Consider the following 15,207-nt stretch of genomic DNA (forward strand, 5'->3'; position numbering starts at 1 on the left):
AGCAGATCTTCCAACGACTAGGTTTGATTGGAAAACGACTATGTTAGACTGGATTGGACAAAAGGCTAGATTTGACTAATTAAATTATTTAAATGTCATTAAAGTTTAGAATGCTACAACTGGAAATTATTTTAATACTTTTCGGTTGGTATTGTGTGTTATTTTAAGTAAAATGTTAATCAAATTTGAGTTAAAAATAATAAATTTAGGGAATAATAATAATAATAATGTTAACAAATATTAATAGATCTAGGGATTATAACTATTAGTAATTGCATAGATTTAATATTAACTAAAATAATAGTATTAATCATTATTATAATAATATTATTATTCTTATTATTAATGGTTTTGGTAACTAATTAATATAAATTTATTAATAAAACTATCTAATGAGAACATAAACTTACTACTTAAATTTGAATAATTATCTTATACTAGATAATTTTAACCCAATCAGATAGTCATGAAAAGGATTATCTCATAAATATAAGGAAAAGAAAATGAGGTAGATTTCCAAAGATGACCGAAAACTCAAATAAGAATTAAGGATAAAGAAAACATGTTAGTTAGAAGCTTCACTATAGGATAATAAGGGAGAAAAAAAGGAAATAGAAAATAAGTTCAAGTCATTAATAGAGGGAGGGGGAGGAAGGGGAAGAAACAACTAGGAAGAGAGGGCAGTGATCCATCAACTATTGATCTTCCAACCATCATCTCTATTGTGATTGCTTGGCCTTTATTCAATCTCAATGGCTTCTCTAAATTTTCGGTGATGGAACTGCACAACCTTAGCAATAACCTGGGCCTCCTCAATACAAACATGATGTTTAGTCTTCTCCACATGCTCCGCTAGTGCGGAAGACTTGGTTTTCCCATGTTTTAGGTCAGTTGCGTGCTCATTAATCCTTTGATTAATAGAGCAACCAGTCTCACCAATGTAGAGGGTCCCACAGGAACAAGGAATAATATAGACACCCTTCATGTCCTTAGGGTTGAATGGTTTTAAGGGGTCTAAAGATCGAGGGAACATTATGCTTCTTAAGAATCCTAGCAATATTATCAGTGGTCCCTTGGATAAAAGGTAGATGGATCCCTGGGACTCGATCTTTAGGTTCTTTTTTAACTACCAAATTCTTATAGGCTTTAAGGAAAACCTTCTAACCAAGTTGTCTACTATAACTGTTGTCAACAAAAACATTAAGGAGATGGGATTTCTCTTTATGGAAGCTCTTTTCATGAGAGATCATTAGGGCGCGAGTAGCAAGGGTGTTGAGAACGCCCAACTTTTGAGCAAGGAAATGATGGGAACTAGCATGTAGATACTGTTCAGGATGTGTTTTCTTCCAAAACACTTGGTGGGAGAGGGAGCCGTCAATATTCTTCGAAATAAGAATATTAAGGAAAGGGAGGCAACCATCTACTTCTTGTTCCATGGTGAACTTAATGGCGGAGGATTGACTGTTGAGATGTTTGAAGAAGGAATCCAACTCCTCTTGTCCATGAGACTAGATGACATTAGTGTCATCTACAAATCTTTTCCAGAGTTTGGGTAGGAGACGGGCTGAGGCCAAAGCCTTGGATTCAAAATTTTCCATAAAAAGATTAGCAACAACAGGGGACAATGGTGAGCCCATGGCAACACCACAGGTATGTTCGAAGAACTCGCCCTCAAAACTAAAAAAGGTAGAAGTGAGACAGATCTCAACTAACCGAGCGGTATCAGGATCCGTGAGATGGTTGATCACCTCCATGGCCTCTTTTATAGGGATGCAATTGTAAAGGGAGACCACATCAAAACTCACAAGAATCTCCCCAGTGTCAAGCTTTATGCCCTTGAGCTCTTCAACAAAGGATGCAGAGTCTTTGACGAAGGACTTCGTAAAGCCAACTAAGGGTCTAAGCTTTAAGGCAAGGTATTTGGCTAGAAGGTAAGTAGGCCCACCAATGGTGTTGACAATGGGCCTTAAGGGAGCCCCCTCCTTATGAATCTTTGGAAGCCCATAGATCCTTGGAGTAATGGGACTACTCTCAATGAGTTTATGGCAAAGGGAACTCACAGAGCTATTGGACTTGATGGCAAGAGCCACAGTCCTAGATATCTTCTTTAGAGGGTTCTTGGGAAGCTTTTTATAGCTTCCACTATTATACAAATGATCTAACATCTTCTTGTGGTAATCCTCTTTGTCGAGGATGACAGTAGCCCCTCCTTTGTCAGCTTTCAGAACAACGATATATTTGTTCTGGTTTAAGGATCTGAGGGCAACAAATTCCTCCTTGCTGAGGTTGATACAGTGGGACTTTGCCTTCCTAAGGACAATGACACAATCCTGTCTAATCGTGTCCTTAATATTATCGGGTAAACCTCTAATCCCGAATTCCACATCACAGATAATGTCATCTACCAGGATCTTCTTAGGGGCCAGGGAAAAATTTAAACCTTTACCCAAAAGCTTAAAAACAGAAGGGGGAAAGGAGAAACTAGAAAGATTGATAACTTTATTATTTCGAGAGGGAGGGGGAAGATTAATATTATTATCATTACAATTCTTATTATAATTAATCATAAAATCATTGTTTTTGTCAACTTCGTTATTATATTTTAAATTATTACATTTGTTAATAATCGATGGATTATTATTATTCTTATTGTTACAATTAAGTGATAAATTATTAATCTTAGTATTATTATTATCATTAATAAGAAATAAATTATTATTATTATTATTATTATTATTAATGGATATATTATTGTTGTTATTGGAAAATGATACATTGTTATTATTATTATTATTATTATAATTATTATTATTATTAATATTATAACTATAATTAATGTTTTTTTAAGACAAATTTCGGGTGCTATATTATGAGCTGAAAAAAGGAGTCAGTTCTCCATACATACAATACTTTCTGGATATCATGGATCAGAGGAATTACAAAAAGGGTCCCTTCCTTGATCCTTGTTCTAGTAGTTCTGCCTTTGAAACTTCCTAAACTACTATAAATCTTAACAAATTGCAAAGACCAAAATTTACATCTACACATCATAATTAATCTATTTCAATATGACTGATCTGCCTAGCCGTGGACTCTTCCGGGTTTGGGTCTGGACCCCCCTATTTTGCACTGGAGCAGCTGGGAGCAGCCTTGTTCTTTTTATCCATCATGTACTGTAGGATTGCAATCGACTCTTCTGCATGACTACAGCGATTCGCCAAGTTTCTGAACTGTTCATGGAGAGAGGACACTCTGTGCAAAAAAAGATTAATTTCTGCCCTGTATTTCTCATTAAGAATCCTATACTGGTCCTCCATTCTTGCCTCCAAACTCTTGACCTGGTCCTCCATGATGCGCTGCTGCGCTCTTAGCTCCTCAAATTCTGCCTGAAGGTCTGCACAATGAAGACAGTCTTCTGAGCGATCCATGTTTGTCTCAGGCGACTTCCTGTTTGAAATATCAGCCGCTGAAACTCGAGTCTCTGGAGCACGATTATAGCTGGGCGAGGCAGCTACTATAACTCGAGCAGGCTTGATGGATGGACAGTTCTCTTGAGCGCTATGCCAAATACTGCGGTGCCAATGCTTACCCGGACCACTTTGCCTAATGCGTTGATGAGATCTATTCTCTGTTGTATAAATAGAATTGGACTGCTTGCTTCGAAGGCGGGAAGATGTCGAGTTGGGCTTCTTGGGATTATTGCTGATCCGCAGAGTGATCAGATGCAAATCTTGCATAGCATGGAGGATCGATCTGAAAGGACAATCCACGCCTGAGAGCCTGTGCCTTCTCGCGTTTTTAGACGGGTTCCTGATTGCATATCTGGGCAAAATCCTACCCACATGTCCTATTCTGTCGCCGGCACAGATTACTTGATCTATCCCACTAGTTCTGTCAGCTGGGGACCGCGTGTTGTTGACTTGATATGAAAGGGTCATGGCAATGGTTGGAATGTCACGCTGGAATTACAGCACAGACTGCCAATGGGCCTTTCGCATGCACTGTTGGCATGCTTATCCGCTTCCTTGTTCAAACTGCGTAGGATGTGATGATAACTTACCTCTTCCATTGTCTCGTGAAGGATTTGGTTTCGCTGATTTATCTGTTGGAGGAGTATATTTGGAGTGCTCTGCCGGTGTGCCATAAGTCGAATGATTATTGAGGAATCCCCGAACACCGCTGCCTTCTTTATCCCAAGTTTGATTAGTTGGGTGAGTCCTTGAAACAGGGCTAGTCCTTCAGCTCTATTGTTGGAGTTCTCCCCTAGCCCCCATTCATATTGAAGGATGCGGTCTCCATTTGCATTACAAATAAGGCCCCCTGCACCTGCCAAACCCGGATTCGACTTTGATGCGCCATCAAAGAATAAGCAGAATCTATTGCAGTTACTCATCCAGTTAGAAAGTTCCTCTTCCTTCAATCTCAGTTTCCATGCGCTATTTGCTTCCTTCACCTTTGTCCCCCTCCTGCTGGTTTCCTGAGCACTGGATATGTTCTCCAGAACGTAGCTGAGAAGATTTCTCTCCTCTGTACTGTAATTTGTTGCATCAATTTTGCCATTAGTGTGATTTGTTATTGATTCTAGAGCCAACATTTTGGCCTTATGGCAAATTTTCCTGGTACTGAATCCTTTTTCTTGGAAGACCTTACCATTTCGCGCTAGCCAAATGCGCCATAGAAGTGTGAGTGGTATGGTGTTCCATACTCTTTGAGCCAGTTGGCTTCTTTTCTCCTTCCAAGGACAGTTCTTCCTCCATTTATAGATCGTTTTTGCAATTGTGTTCTGGGGTTCCCATGGTGATTCTCCAATTGAGGCCATTTCCTTCCAGCATTCACCAGCAACCGAGCAATCAATGAATAAGTGCTGCTGTGTTTCCTCTGATCTGCAACAGTTTGGGCACCTGGATGGGCCCATTATGCCTCTCTTTCTTAGATTTTCCACTGTTAATGTTTTCCCTTTCAGAAGAAGCCAAATGAAGAACTTAACCTTGGGGGGTGCCTCTGCTCTCCATACTATTTTCCAGTGGTTCCAGGATTCCTGTTGATAGGTGCTGTCACAAAGATATTGATGTCCCGCTTTAACTGTGTATTGTGTTCCAGATGGATCCCATCGATACCCATCCAGTGTACCTTCTTGAACCGGAGCTTTGCTGTGGAGGAGCGTCTTTAGGGCGATGAGGCTGTTTTCCAACTCATTGGGGGGGTCCGGAAAATTCCAGCCTATCCAGGCATGAGTATGGGTATCCCATTTTGATATTTGGGACAGGTGGGAGAATCCTTTATCATTGAGCCAGTTTATGATTGGGATTGCCTCTGCTTTGGATCCGATAGGCTGCTGCCCGAGGATTTTGTCTATAGAGAAATTGATACTGTTTCCCCCGCCTGGGACCTTAGAGATATTTTGATACATGAATGGTATTGCCTTCTTACAAAGATGCCAGATTTTTGTACAATCTCTGTTAGGGATATTAGACTCCAGAAGCTGCTGCCTTGTACAGTTTAGGTATTTTACCTCCAAAACCTTCTTCCACCACACTGTAGGCCCTGTGATCAGTCTCCATACTATTTTTGCTCCGAGGGCCAAGTTGAGAAGCTTTGGGGACCTAATGCCCAATCCTCCTTTCTCCTGAGATTGGATTATGTTCTTCCAGCTTACTAGATTGAATTTGCTTTTATCCGTTTTCCCTCCTTGCCAAAGAAAGTGCCTGAGAACTTTTTCCATTTTCTGATGGAAAGCAGCTGGAGCATGATATAAAGAAAAACGGTATATGGGGAGAGATGCAATACCTGATTTTAGTAGAATTAGCCTTCCTGCTGGGTTCAACCACATTGTAACCCATTGCTACACTTTCCTCTTTATTTTATCCAGTATCTCATTCCAGGTGTCAGCTTTCAAGGGCCCCAAACTTACTGGCATTCCTAAGTAGGAGAAGTGGTTCCAGATTAGACTGCAAGTAACTCCAAATATGCTTGCTATGCTGTGGATGGTATGATTTGCAGTATTCCATCCATAAATGCAACTTTTTATCTGGTTGACTTTCCCTCCTGAGTAATCCATAAATTGGTCCAAGAGCTTTTTAAATCGCCTTGCTATTGTAGTGGATGCTCCTCCTATCAGCAGAGTATCGTCTGCAAACTGTGAATGATTGATGTTCTTTGCTCCATGTTCGATCTTGATGCCAGTGATTAATCCTACTCTCCTGTTATAGTCCAAGGCTTGACTGAATGATTCAGCCATGAGGATGAACAGATAGGGAGAAAGCGGGCAACCTTGTCTGAGACCACGGGATGATTGGAAGGCTGCACATGGTCTCCCATTTATTAAGGGGGAGATCCAAGGTCCAGTTATACATGCTGCAATCATAGTGATGAAGGAAGGATCGAACCCAATTTTATGAAGAACAACATACAGATAGGAGTGCCTTACCCTATCGAAAGCTCTTGCAAGATCCAGCTTTAGGAAAAATCCATTTTCCTTCCTGGTTAAACTTGAGTGGATGGCCTCTTGTACAAGGAGAATAGAATCAGTAATGTGCCTGTTGGGGAGAAAGCCCCCTTGATTTTCAGAAATCAAGGAGGGAAGGAGAGGTTTAAGTATAGCTTCCAATATTTCCGAAATTATTTTGTAGGCTGAGTTGCATAATGAGATTGGCCGGAATCTCCAGAAGGAGGAAGGGCGATTTTCTTTTGGAATTAATGCAAGGTAAGTGGAGTTGGTGAATCCCCCCATTTTACCTTTTCTCATCACCAATCGTATCATCCTTAAGAGATCTTTTTTAATTATTGACTAATGTTCCCTATAGAAGCAGATGGGGAATCCATCCGGTCCTAGTGCTTTATCGGGATGTAAACTCCAAATAGCTGCTTTAATTTCCTCTTCTTCCACTTCTTTCGTAAGATTGTTGTTCATTTCTTGAGTGACCCCTTTAGGCAAATACTGGAGCATGTTTGAGTAATCTTCTGAACCTTTGTCTTCAGTCAGAAGTTGACAAAAATGCCTGGTGGCTGCTTCCTTTATAGACTCCTGGGTACTATATCGGTTTCCCTCATTGTCCATTATTGTGCTCACTATGTTTCTAAGTTTTCGCACAGTGGCTTGCTTATGAAAATAAGTTGTGTTTTTATCTCCTTCCTGCAACCAAAGTTGCCTTGATTTCAATCTCCACTTTATTTCTTCGTCCCTGAGGGTTTGGTTCAGCTGTGAATATAATTTACCTTCCTGTTCTTTATTCTGCTGAGATAGCCCCTACCTTTCAATTCTCTGTTGAATCTCTTCTAACTCTTGCTTGATTTTCTGTTTATTTAATTCAGGCTCTTGATAATTGCTCCTTGCCCAGTTCTTTAAAGCCTGCCTTACTCGTTTAAGTTTTGTCTCCCAGATATAACTTGGAGACCCCTCTACATGATGGATCCATGTCGCTTGCACCACTTCTTTTGCAGCTGGTATCCGGTTCCATATTGAGCTATATTTGAAGGGTATGGGCCCTAGCGGGCAGTGGCTTCGGAGAGTTAAAGTTATCAGATAGTGATCAGAGGTCGACACATTGAGAATATTTGAGTAGCCTGTTGAGAAAGCGGAAAGGTATGTTATGCTAATGAGGAATCTATCCAACCGTTCCATGATGTTGCTGGCACCAATTCTTCTGTTACTCCAGGTATATCTACGATTTTTGGGTCTGACATCAACTAGATCATGATCCTGTATTATGGTCTCTAATCGACTTCTGGAAGGATCAGGAGTGAAATTACCTCCTCTTTTTTCATTAGCATGCAGCACTAAATTGAAGTCTCCTGCTACATTGAGATTGGTATTCTGGTCCAGATCTATGTTTGCTTTCAGAGAGTCCCAGCATATCTCTTTTTCTCTATACTGATTTGGAGCATACACATTATACACTATCACTGATTGGCCTCCGGTTCTACTGTCCAGTGCGGTTTGAATCCAATTTTGATGAACATTAGTAGAGCTGCACATCCATTTGTTACTATCCCATAATGTTGCTATACCGCCTGAGGCTCCTCGTGCCTCACTTATGCTTCCACAAAAATGTTTCTGCTGACTAATGACTCTATTCATTTCACATTGATCTTGCTTTGTTTCTTGTATAAGCATGATTTCAGGGTTCTCACTGTGGATTAGATCCTTGAGGGCAAATAACTTGGAGGGGTGCCCTAATCCCCTGCTGTTCCAAGATAGTATTTTCATCATGAGATACTTGATATGTGGAGAGGTGCTCGCCTCTCATGTCCTTTATTACTGTTTTCTTTTTCCAGGTGCCCAAGTATAAAGGACTCTATTGGTGTTTGAGTGCCCAATGCTATATCTTTTTGTGCACTTTCATCCCTTTGCTGTTTAGCTGATTTTCTTCCAGGGCCTTGCTTTTTTGGAACATCACTGGGCGCTCCATGATCCTTTGAAGAGCTCCTGGTAATTCTCGAAGCGGGAGGTTCAGGAGGGGGCTGCATGGAGGGAGGAGTAGATTGATGGGGCGGGGGTTCAATGGAGGGGATGTCAGGGCCCGATTCAGCCTCGGAAAGGATCGAGAAGGGATTGGAAGAGGGGGGAGAGGTGGATCGGGAATCAGAGAGGGAGGGGAAGAAGGTTGCTGATTGGAGGTTCCAGGGGCATCAGTATCCATAGGTGATTTGAGGGGAGGTGATGATTTTTTCTTTTTAACAGGTTCCCAGTGGCCTTCTTGCTCATCATTGTCTACATTCACAATTTTTGTGCATCTATTTGCAAAATGTCCGTATTCGTGACATACCTTGCATTTAAATGGTATCTGCTCGTAGTCCAGTTGCTGGATATGGCTCCAATCATCCACTTTCAGCTTGATCGCCTCCGGCAGTCCTCGGCCTAGGTCGACTTCAACACAGATCCTTGCGCATGCCTGCATGTTGTCTTTGGGTTCACTGCGATCTATGTATTTTCCCACTGCATTTCCTATACCTTTGACTGATTCATCCCCCCAGTAGTGAAGGGGAAGATGAGGCAGTCGTACCCAAACTGGAACAGCATTCGGGATATCAAGTTCTGGGTTGAAATCCGGAGTCCATTTGTTGAGGTAGAGGCCCCTGGAGTCCATAAAATATGGTCCGTTCCTGAATATTAGATCTTTGTCCTCCTTTGTCTCAAAATGAAATGTAAAATATCCTCTACCACAGAATCTGATAGATATTTTGCCCTGAATCTTGTCTGACCAGTTCCTTTCAACCCATCTTTGTACTGTTCTGGGCGACGGCCAAAGCCCTGTGAACTGTCCAATTAATCCTTTCTCTGCTAAAGAAAGGGCTGCCATGCGTGGGGTAGCAGGCGGCAGTTGAACTTCCTGTAATACATCGAGTTTCTTTACGAACTTTGGAAGAGATTTAACCAGGTTAGAAAAGGCCCTTTGCAGATCCGGATCCCCACGAAGTGGATCCGGAGGATCCATACTAAGGTGCAGTCGCAGGTTTCAGGCTCTCAGGATCGCGCAGCTCCAGATCGCGCGCACTTAGAACACAATTTATAACTATAATTATTACTACATAATAATAAACCTATTTCTAGTTTCTTAAGATCACAGCTATGGTTTTTATTGCAAAGATTTGCGCCCTCACCGCAAAGGCAAATAGGGCTTTCTACACCTGCGAATGGAAAAAAGTTGAGATCCGACATTGGTGAGGTTGAGTGCTAGTTGATGGACTCGGAGAGGTTAAAAAGCAGAACAAAAGGGAGAGAGGTATTTTCACTTGACAATGATAAACGAGTGGGAGATGCATTGTTGCGTGATGAATTTAGATCAGGTCAAGAGACTGTGCAGCGTAATCCATCGTCAGTGTTAGGCAGACCAAACGGGAGGGGGGTACTCTCACTTGACGGGGATAAACCAGCGGGAGATGCACTGCTATGTGATGATGAAGAGATGACTGTGCAGTGTAATCCAGTGTCAGTGTCAGGTGAACCAAAAGGGAGTGGTTTATCACTATGCAATGGCTCTAGATTTCTTGAAGGCCTCAGTACTATATAAATCTCGAGGCTGGGCTCGATAGAGGAAAGTCTCTCCAATGTGTTATGACTGGATTGATCCACGTGTATAGACAAGCTAGATAGTGCTTTAGGAACGAGGGAGTCGGTCGAAGGTGAGTCAGGGACTACGGTCCACTTGTTTGAATTCGGTACTGATGCAGGAGCATACAGGCCTAATCAGCAATGTGATAGCATGGTCACATGTTGTGACTAAGAAGGGGTTGGAAGACATGAGATTAGTTAATTTTATTTATTTAAATGTGTGAGTGTGTTTATTTATTGTAAAATATGAGAAAAAGGTTAATGTGGCTGGTTGATCCTCCCTGTGTAGAGATCAAGCCAAACAGTTAGATTTATTTGGTTTTGAATAGGGCATGAGGGATTTGAAAGCTTGAATTAGTGTTTGTTTTAGAAAACAGTGGAGTTGAAGATACCTTTTAAGAGAGATTGAGAGATTTCTGGTTGTGAACCAGAATTGGTTCATGAACCCATTCTTGTATAAAATATGATCTATTTGCATAATTCAGGGGTGAGCAAGAGAGTAGCGAGAGAGAAGCTAGAGAGGTTAGATAGGCTAGTTAGAGGTTCGAGAGAAGTGCAGAGGAGAGAGCGAGGATTTCAAGACTGAACCAGGGTATTTTTTATTGCTGTAATCGGCCTAGAGGGCGAAACTCTGTAAATTCATTATATTGAATAAATGATTTTTGTGTGTGTCTGAATGGCCATTTCTATTGAAGTCCTTCGCTTGTCTTTATATTGTTGGTTATGCATTAACTGAGGCATTCTTCTTTGTTTCTATTCCTGAAGTTATGAATAACAATGTTCAAAGCATAATGGGAATCCTTAGTGCTAATATCAGTGTTTAAGTGCTTTAATACCCAGTTGTTTATCCAAAGATATCAAGGAGAAGTTATATAAAAAATCATGATTGAAAATAGAATATGGCAGAGAGTCGTTTTTAATGCAAATTCCATTGGAAAACAAGCGTAATTAGATAAGAAGGAATAGAGGCGAGAAGACATCGTGGCCATTGGATCTGTAAGATCAACAGACCAGATCTAATTGGGAGAGCAAAGAAAATTTATATCGCATCGGAAAAGTTTTTATAAGGTGGACAGAATTAGGTCTTAAGAAGTTGCGATTACGACATTGCGATAATATTTAGACTGTTGGATCAGTGGAAGGATCAACGGCAGTGATTTAATCACTGATTGCACTTCGAAAGGGTCAAGTACCAATAGAAATGGAGATATACGACAGCGACATCACAATGAAACATGGACCGTTGGATCATACGCTTGATCAACGGTGGAGATAAGGCACGCACATTAACCGGAAGGTGGTTTTCAACTGTGGTAATTGGATTATCGGGTGGCTTTAAAAGTCGTAAGTGGTTTCCAGGAACTAGACCCGATGTTGTTATGATCTGTAATTTAAATTGATTTGAAATCCGGAACGATCGGACCATCCATTGAACGGACGATCGGATGGATATCGAGCGCGAACATGCGCGAGAGTTAATTCCCAATCCGGACTCGATGGACTTTATAAAGTGGATTTAAATCCATTTTAGATTCGTCCTATGTGTTTGTAGGCAGATTTATTTGTATTTCTGTGTAAAGCTGAGATTGGAGAAAAGGAGATAAGGCATATGGAAGAGGCAGACCCGAAAGATTTATGGAGCAGGTGTTCCGGCTTATGGAATCAGAGTGGGTTTTCCCATGAAATCATTTGTATTTGATAAAGTTGTTTAGCTAGAGTTTTTAAAGGTTTAAAGAAAGAAAACACTTCCGATATGTTTATGTGGGTATAACCACTAAGTCCAGACTTGATAGTTGAATAATGAAGGGGGAACTACCTTTGTGATCGTATTCCGCCATGAAGGGGTTTCCTACATCATTTTTGGTATCAGAGCTAGATCAATGCTCTGTAAGGATTGGTTTGGAAATTTAATTTTAAACTCAACATATGTATAATTGCACTGAAGTGAATTTCACACAGATGGGGATCAGACTACAAAGAACACCGAGATCAGAATGGGGAAGCAGTGAACTTCTGAGGAAGGCCTGGTAAGAATGTTTAAATTTGATAATTTTGCAGAGATTTGTTTGAATGTCTGAAGAACAACAAGGGATTGAAATTTCAAAGGAGAAGGTGTATTCCTTTTAGGAAAATGAAATTTCCATGTAAGTTGATTGCATGATTGATTTGATTGAGATGAAAGGTTTAGAAGTTAAAGCTGAACAGAACAGTGGTTTGTTATGGCATTGAAGTCATTTAAATGATTTGAAGAATTTTGTGAAAACTGAGAATGGTTGAGGATTGCTTAAAGTATTGTTGAAAGAAATGATATTGATGATTGAAAGAACACAGATTGGGTTTAATAGGATTGAAAGAAGAACCACCACAAGGAATGAATTTTGGAAATTGTAGAGGCAAAATAGGATTTGATTACAAACAGGTTATCAGAAGGAATTGATTGTGTCTGTCATAAATTGGCAAATATAATTGAAATTCAGATCTAATATTAATTGATCTTGAAAACTAAAGTGTCCATTATGAAAAGTAAAATGAGAAATAGTTGTTGGTTATATGCAGTGTTTTGAATGGAAAGTCTAAATTGAAATAGTGAACAGATGAATTCTTTGGCAAAGATTAACTGATAGAATGGGAATTAGTCTAAAGAAATCTTTGAAGGAAATATTGCAGGTTTGAAAGATACTTTGATGTGTCTTGAGATAAGATTTTGCAGGTCAATGGAAGCAGTAGAATTGCTGAAAGGTGGAATGAGTTGTACCAACATCATAGCATATGAGCTATGTTAAAGAATATAGAGCAAGAAGAACTCTTAGATGAGTAAAGGTGATAGTACCCAACAGTCAATGAAATTACTGAATGAAGAAGGAAGTGAGCAATTGAAGATCCAGAGCCTAAAGCAAGGAGTATTCAAGAGGAGATGAGAACAACTTCCAACTATCGTTGGTAGAAGTTGTTGAGGAAACTCCATAATTGTGATTGTGGATAGGAGATAACAATTCCAACAAGAGGAGTGTTGGGTAGAAATGTTAGTCAATGGAAGGTTCGAGGAAAGAACCAACAGATTCCAAAAGGCTAAACTCAAGAAAGTTTGGTGAGGTATGAAGGAGACTTGTTACAGGTAAAATGGAAAAGGCTAGTTGCAACTCACTAGTGAACAAGGAAAGTTCACCAGAGGAAGGAAAGGAATTGACCATTGATAGTTATGACAGGGGTATAGAGGGAAAGTCACAGACAGAGGGAAAAGAGTGCTGAAGTAGTTGGACTCAAAGGGATGAGTAAAGAAGAAAGGGACATAGAGTTGGTTGAGACGAAGGCAGAACTTGGTCATTTGGAGAAGATGGTATTGAAACGAATTACAGAAAAATGGAAATAAGAATTTTATCTGGGAAGAAGAGTTAAATGGCCTGTCAGAGAATTGTTTTCTGAGAAATTAATACTCGAAATAGTTGAGAATGAAGGAGTAGAATACATCTATTAACTAGAGAAAGGATCTCTCCTTGGGGAAGGAGACAGTGAAGACAGTGATGACAATAAAGAAGAACTGATCTATGTAGAACATAATGAGAGGAATGTGCTGGTAGCATCCTCATAGATAAGAGGATCTCATAATTTTGGTATTAATCATTTCTATGAATGTAAAATTGTAGGTATGCAGCCAAATGAATTTGAACCTATGTATAAAAAGGTGAAAGAGGCAGAGGCAAGACAAACAGAAAAGGATATGCATAAGGACTTTCAAGACTTCAATTGGTGGAGGAAATTAAAAGGTATAGCTAAATCGTTGTGTCTTCTTTTAGTGAAAACTTATTGGATCATATTTGAAGGAATTTTAGCATGGATAGAAGACCAATGGGAAATGGAAACAGGAAAGGAAACAAATGCATTGCAGTTTTGTGAAGTGAAGAGAAGGAAAGCTAACATAGAGAACTTAGCTAAAGAAGTTAAGTCAAGGAAATTTTTGGAAGATCAAAGACTTATCAGAGAAGAGGAAGAGGCATTGTTGTCTTATTTGGACAAACTGAGTGTTGGAAGAAATTGTGTAGAATAGGAAGGTATTCTACAAACTTATGATGAAGTTTCCAAGCATAGTCAAGAAGTTGCAGTCCCAGAAGTTTTCTTTAATGGGGAAGAAATCAGAGATGTTGAGGAAGAATTTCTCAATAACTTAGTGAACAATCATAATAGTTTAGAGAAGCATGAGGAGTTGATCACTAAGTCTTCAAATCAAGAGCCTTGCATTTTTGAAACTGACATGTTGTGTATGTTTTTCAGGTTTGACAGGTGATGAACGGCAATTGGACAGTGTGCTTATGCATGTTGATGAAGAAGTGAAATTATTGAAAGAGATAAAGTCCAGCCATATCATTCGTCCAGCCTAACCATTACATCCGTGTATAAAAGAATCAGCCCAAAGCTTGACCAACCCCAAGGAAACTCCGAGTACAGGCTTAATCAATCGTACAGACAGACTTTGGATGCATGGGCGTTCAACAACAAAAACACTTGCTTGAGGAAGGAATCTTGGTGGAGTGGGTTAGTTAGCACTTAGACCACCATTCAGATCTGGTACTAGCACAGGCAAGGATGCTTACTTTTCAATTGGTGCTGCTACTCTAGGTAAAGGTAAACTCGATCCTTATTTAGATCTGCATCATCTTCCCTTACCCATATGATGAGTGAGCGTTCAAACCCTCACCATATGAATAGTGAGTGACCCCTAAGTAATATGGGGCCCTATGAAACAGAAAGATATTTTGAGCATGTAGTTAATAATTTTGAGAATGATGGTATTGATAAGAAAATGAAAGTTTGTGATGATAGCCAGAATGAAATATCTTTAGTTGAGAATCAAAATGAAAGTACTATGGAAATTGTGAAGGCATATAGGATGATGCTGACATATACAGAAGTCCAGAAATTATGTGATTCTAAAGTGGATTATTTCTATGAATTTGTAAACCATGAAGAAACTTTAGAAACCAAAAATTTTGTTTTTGTTGTAGGTGAAGATGAAACAACATCATTTTGTTGCAATAGTATAAGTATAGAGGATGAAAAGATACTTCACAATGATATGCTCCAAGAAATCCTCGCTATTGAATTGTTGAATGATAATCTTGTGTTAGAACAGGGAACACTGTGTAATGTAGAGGAAAGTA

The 15,207-nt window shown here is 39.8% G+C and overlaps 1 protein-coding gene across 1 annotated transcript; it reads right to left on the reverse strand.

Annotated features, from left to right (window-relative positions):
* Window positions 1–5,842: 5,842 nt before the first annotated feature.
* On the reverse strand, window positions 5,843–6,238 carry LOC149257855 (uncharacterized). Its single transcript, XM_089389209.1, has one exon. The coding sequence runs from the start codon at window positions 6,236–6,238 to the stop codon at window positions 5,843–5,845; it is 396 nt and encodes a 131-aa protein (XP_089245335.1).
* Between the last annotated feature and the right edge of the window lie 8,969 nt (window positions 6,239–15,207).

Source organism: Pinus tabuliformis, chromosome 6 (genome assembly GCF_031772625.1).
Source record: "Pinus tabuliformis cultivar Carrire ecotype Pingquan chromosome 6, CPIR1, whole genome shotgun sequence".
Taxonomy (NCBI): domain Eukaryota; kingdom Viridiplantae; phylum Streptophyta; class Pinopsida; order Pinales; family Pinaceae; genus Pinus; species Pinus tabuliformis.

Bases quoted from the DNA above. Each gene is read 5' to 3' on its own strand.
- LOC149257855 (XM_089389209.1), bottom strand. From the start codon at position 6,238: ATGGCTGAATCATTCAGTCAAGCCTTGGACTATAACAGGAGAGTAGGA.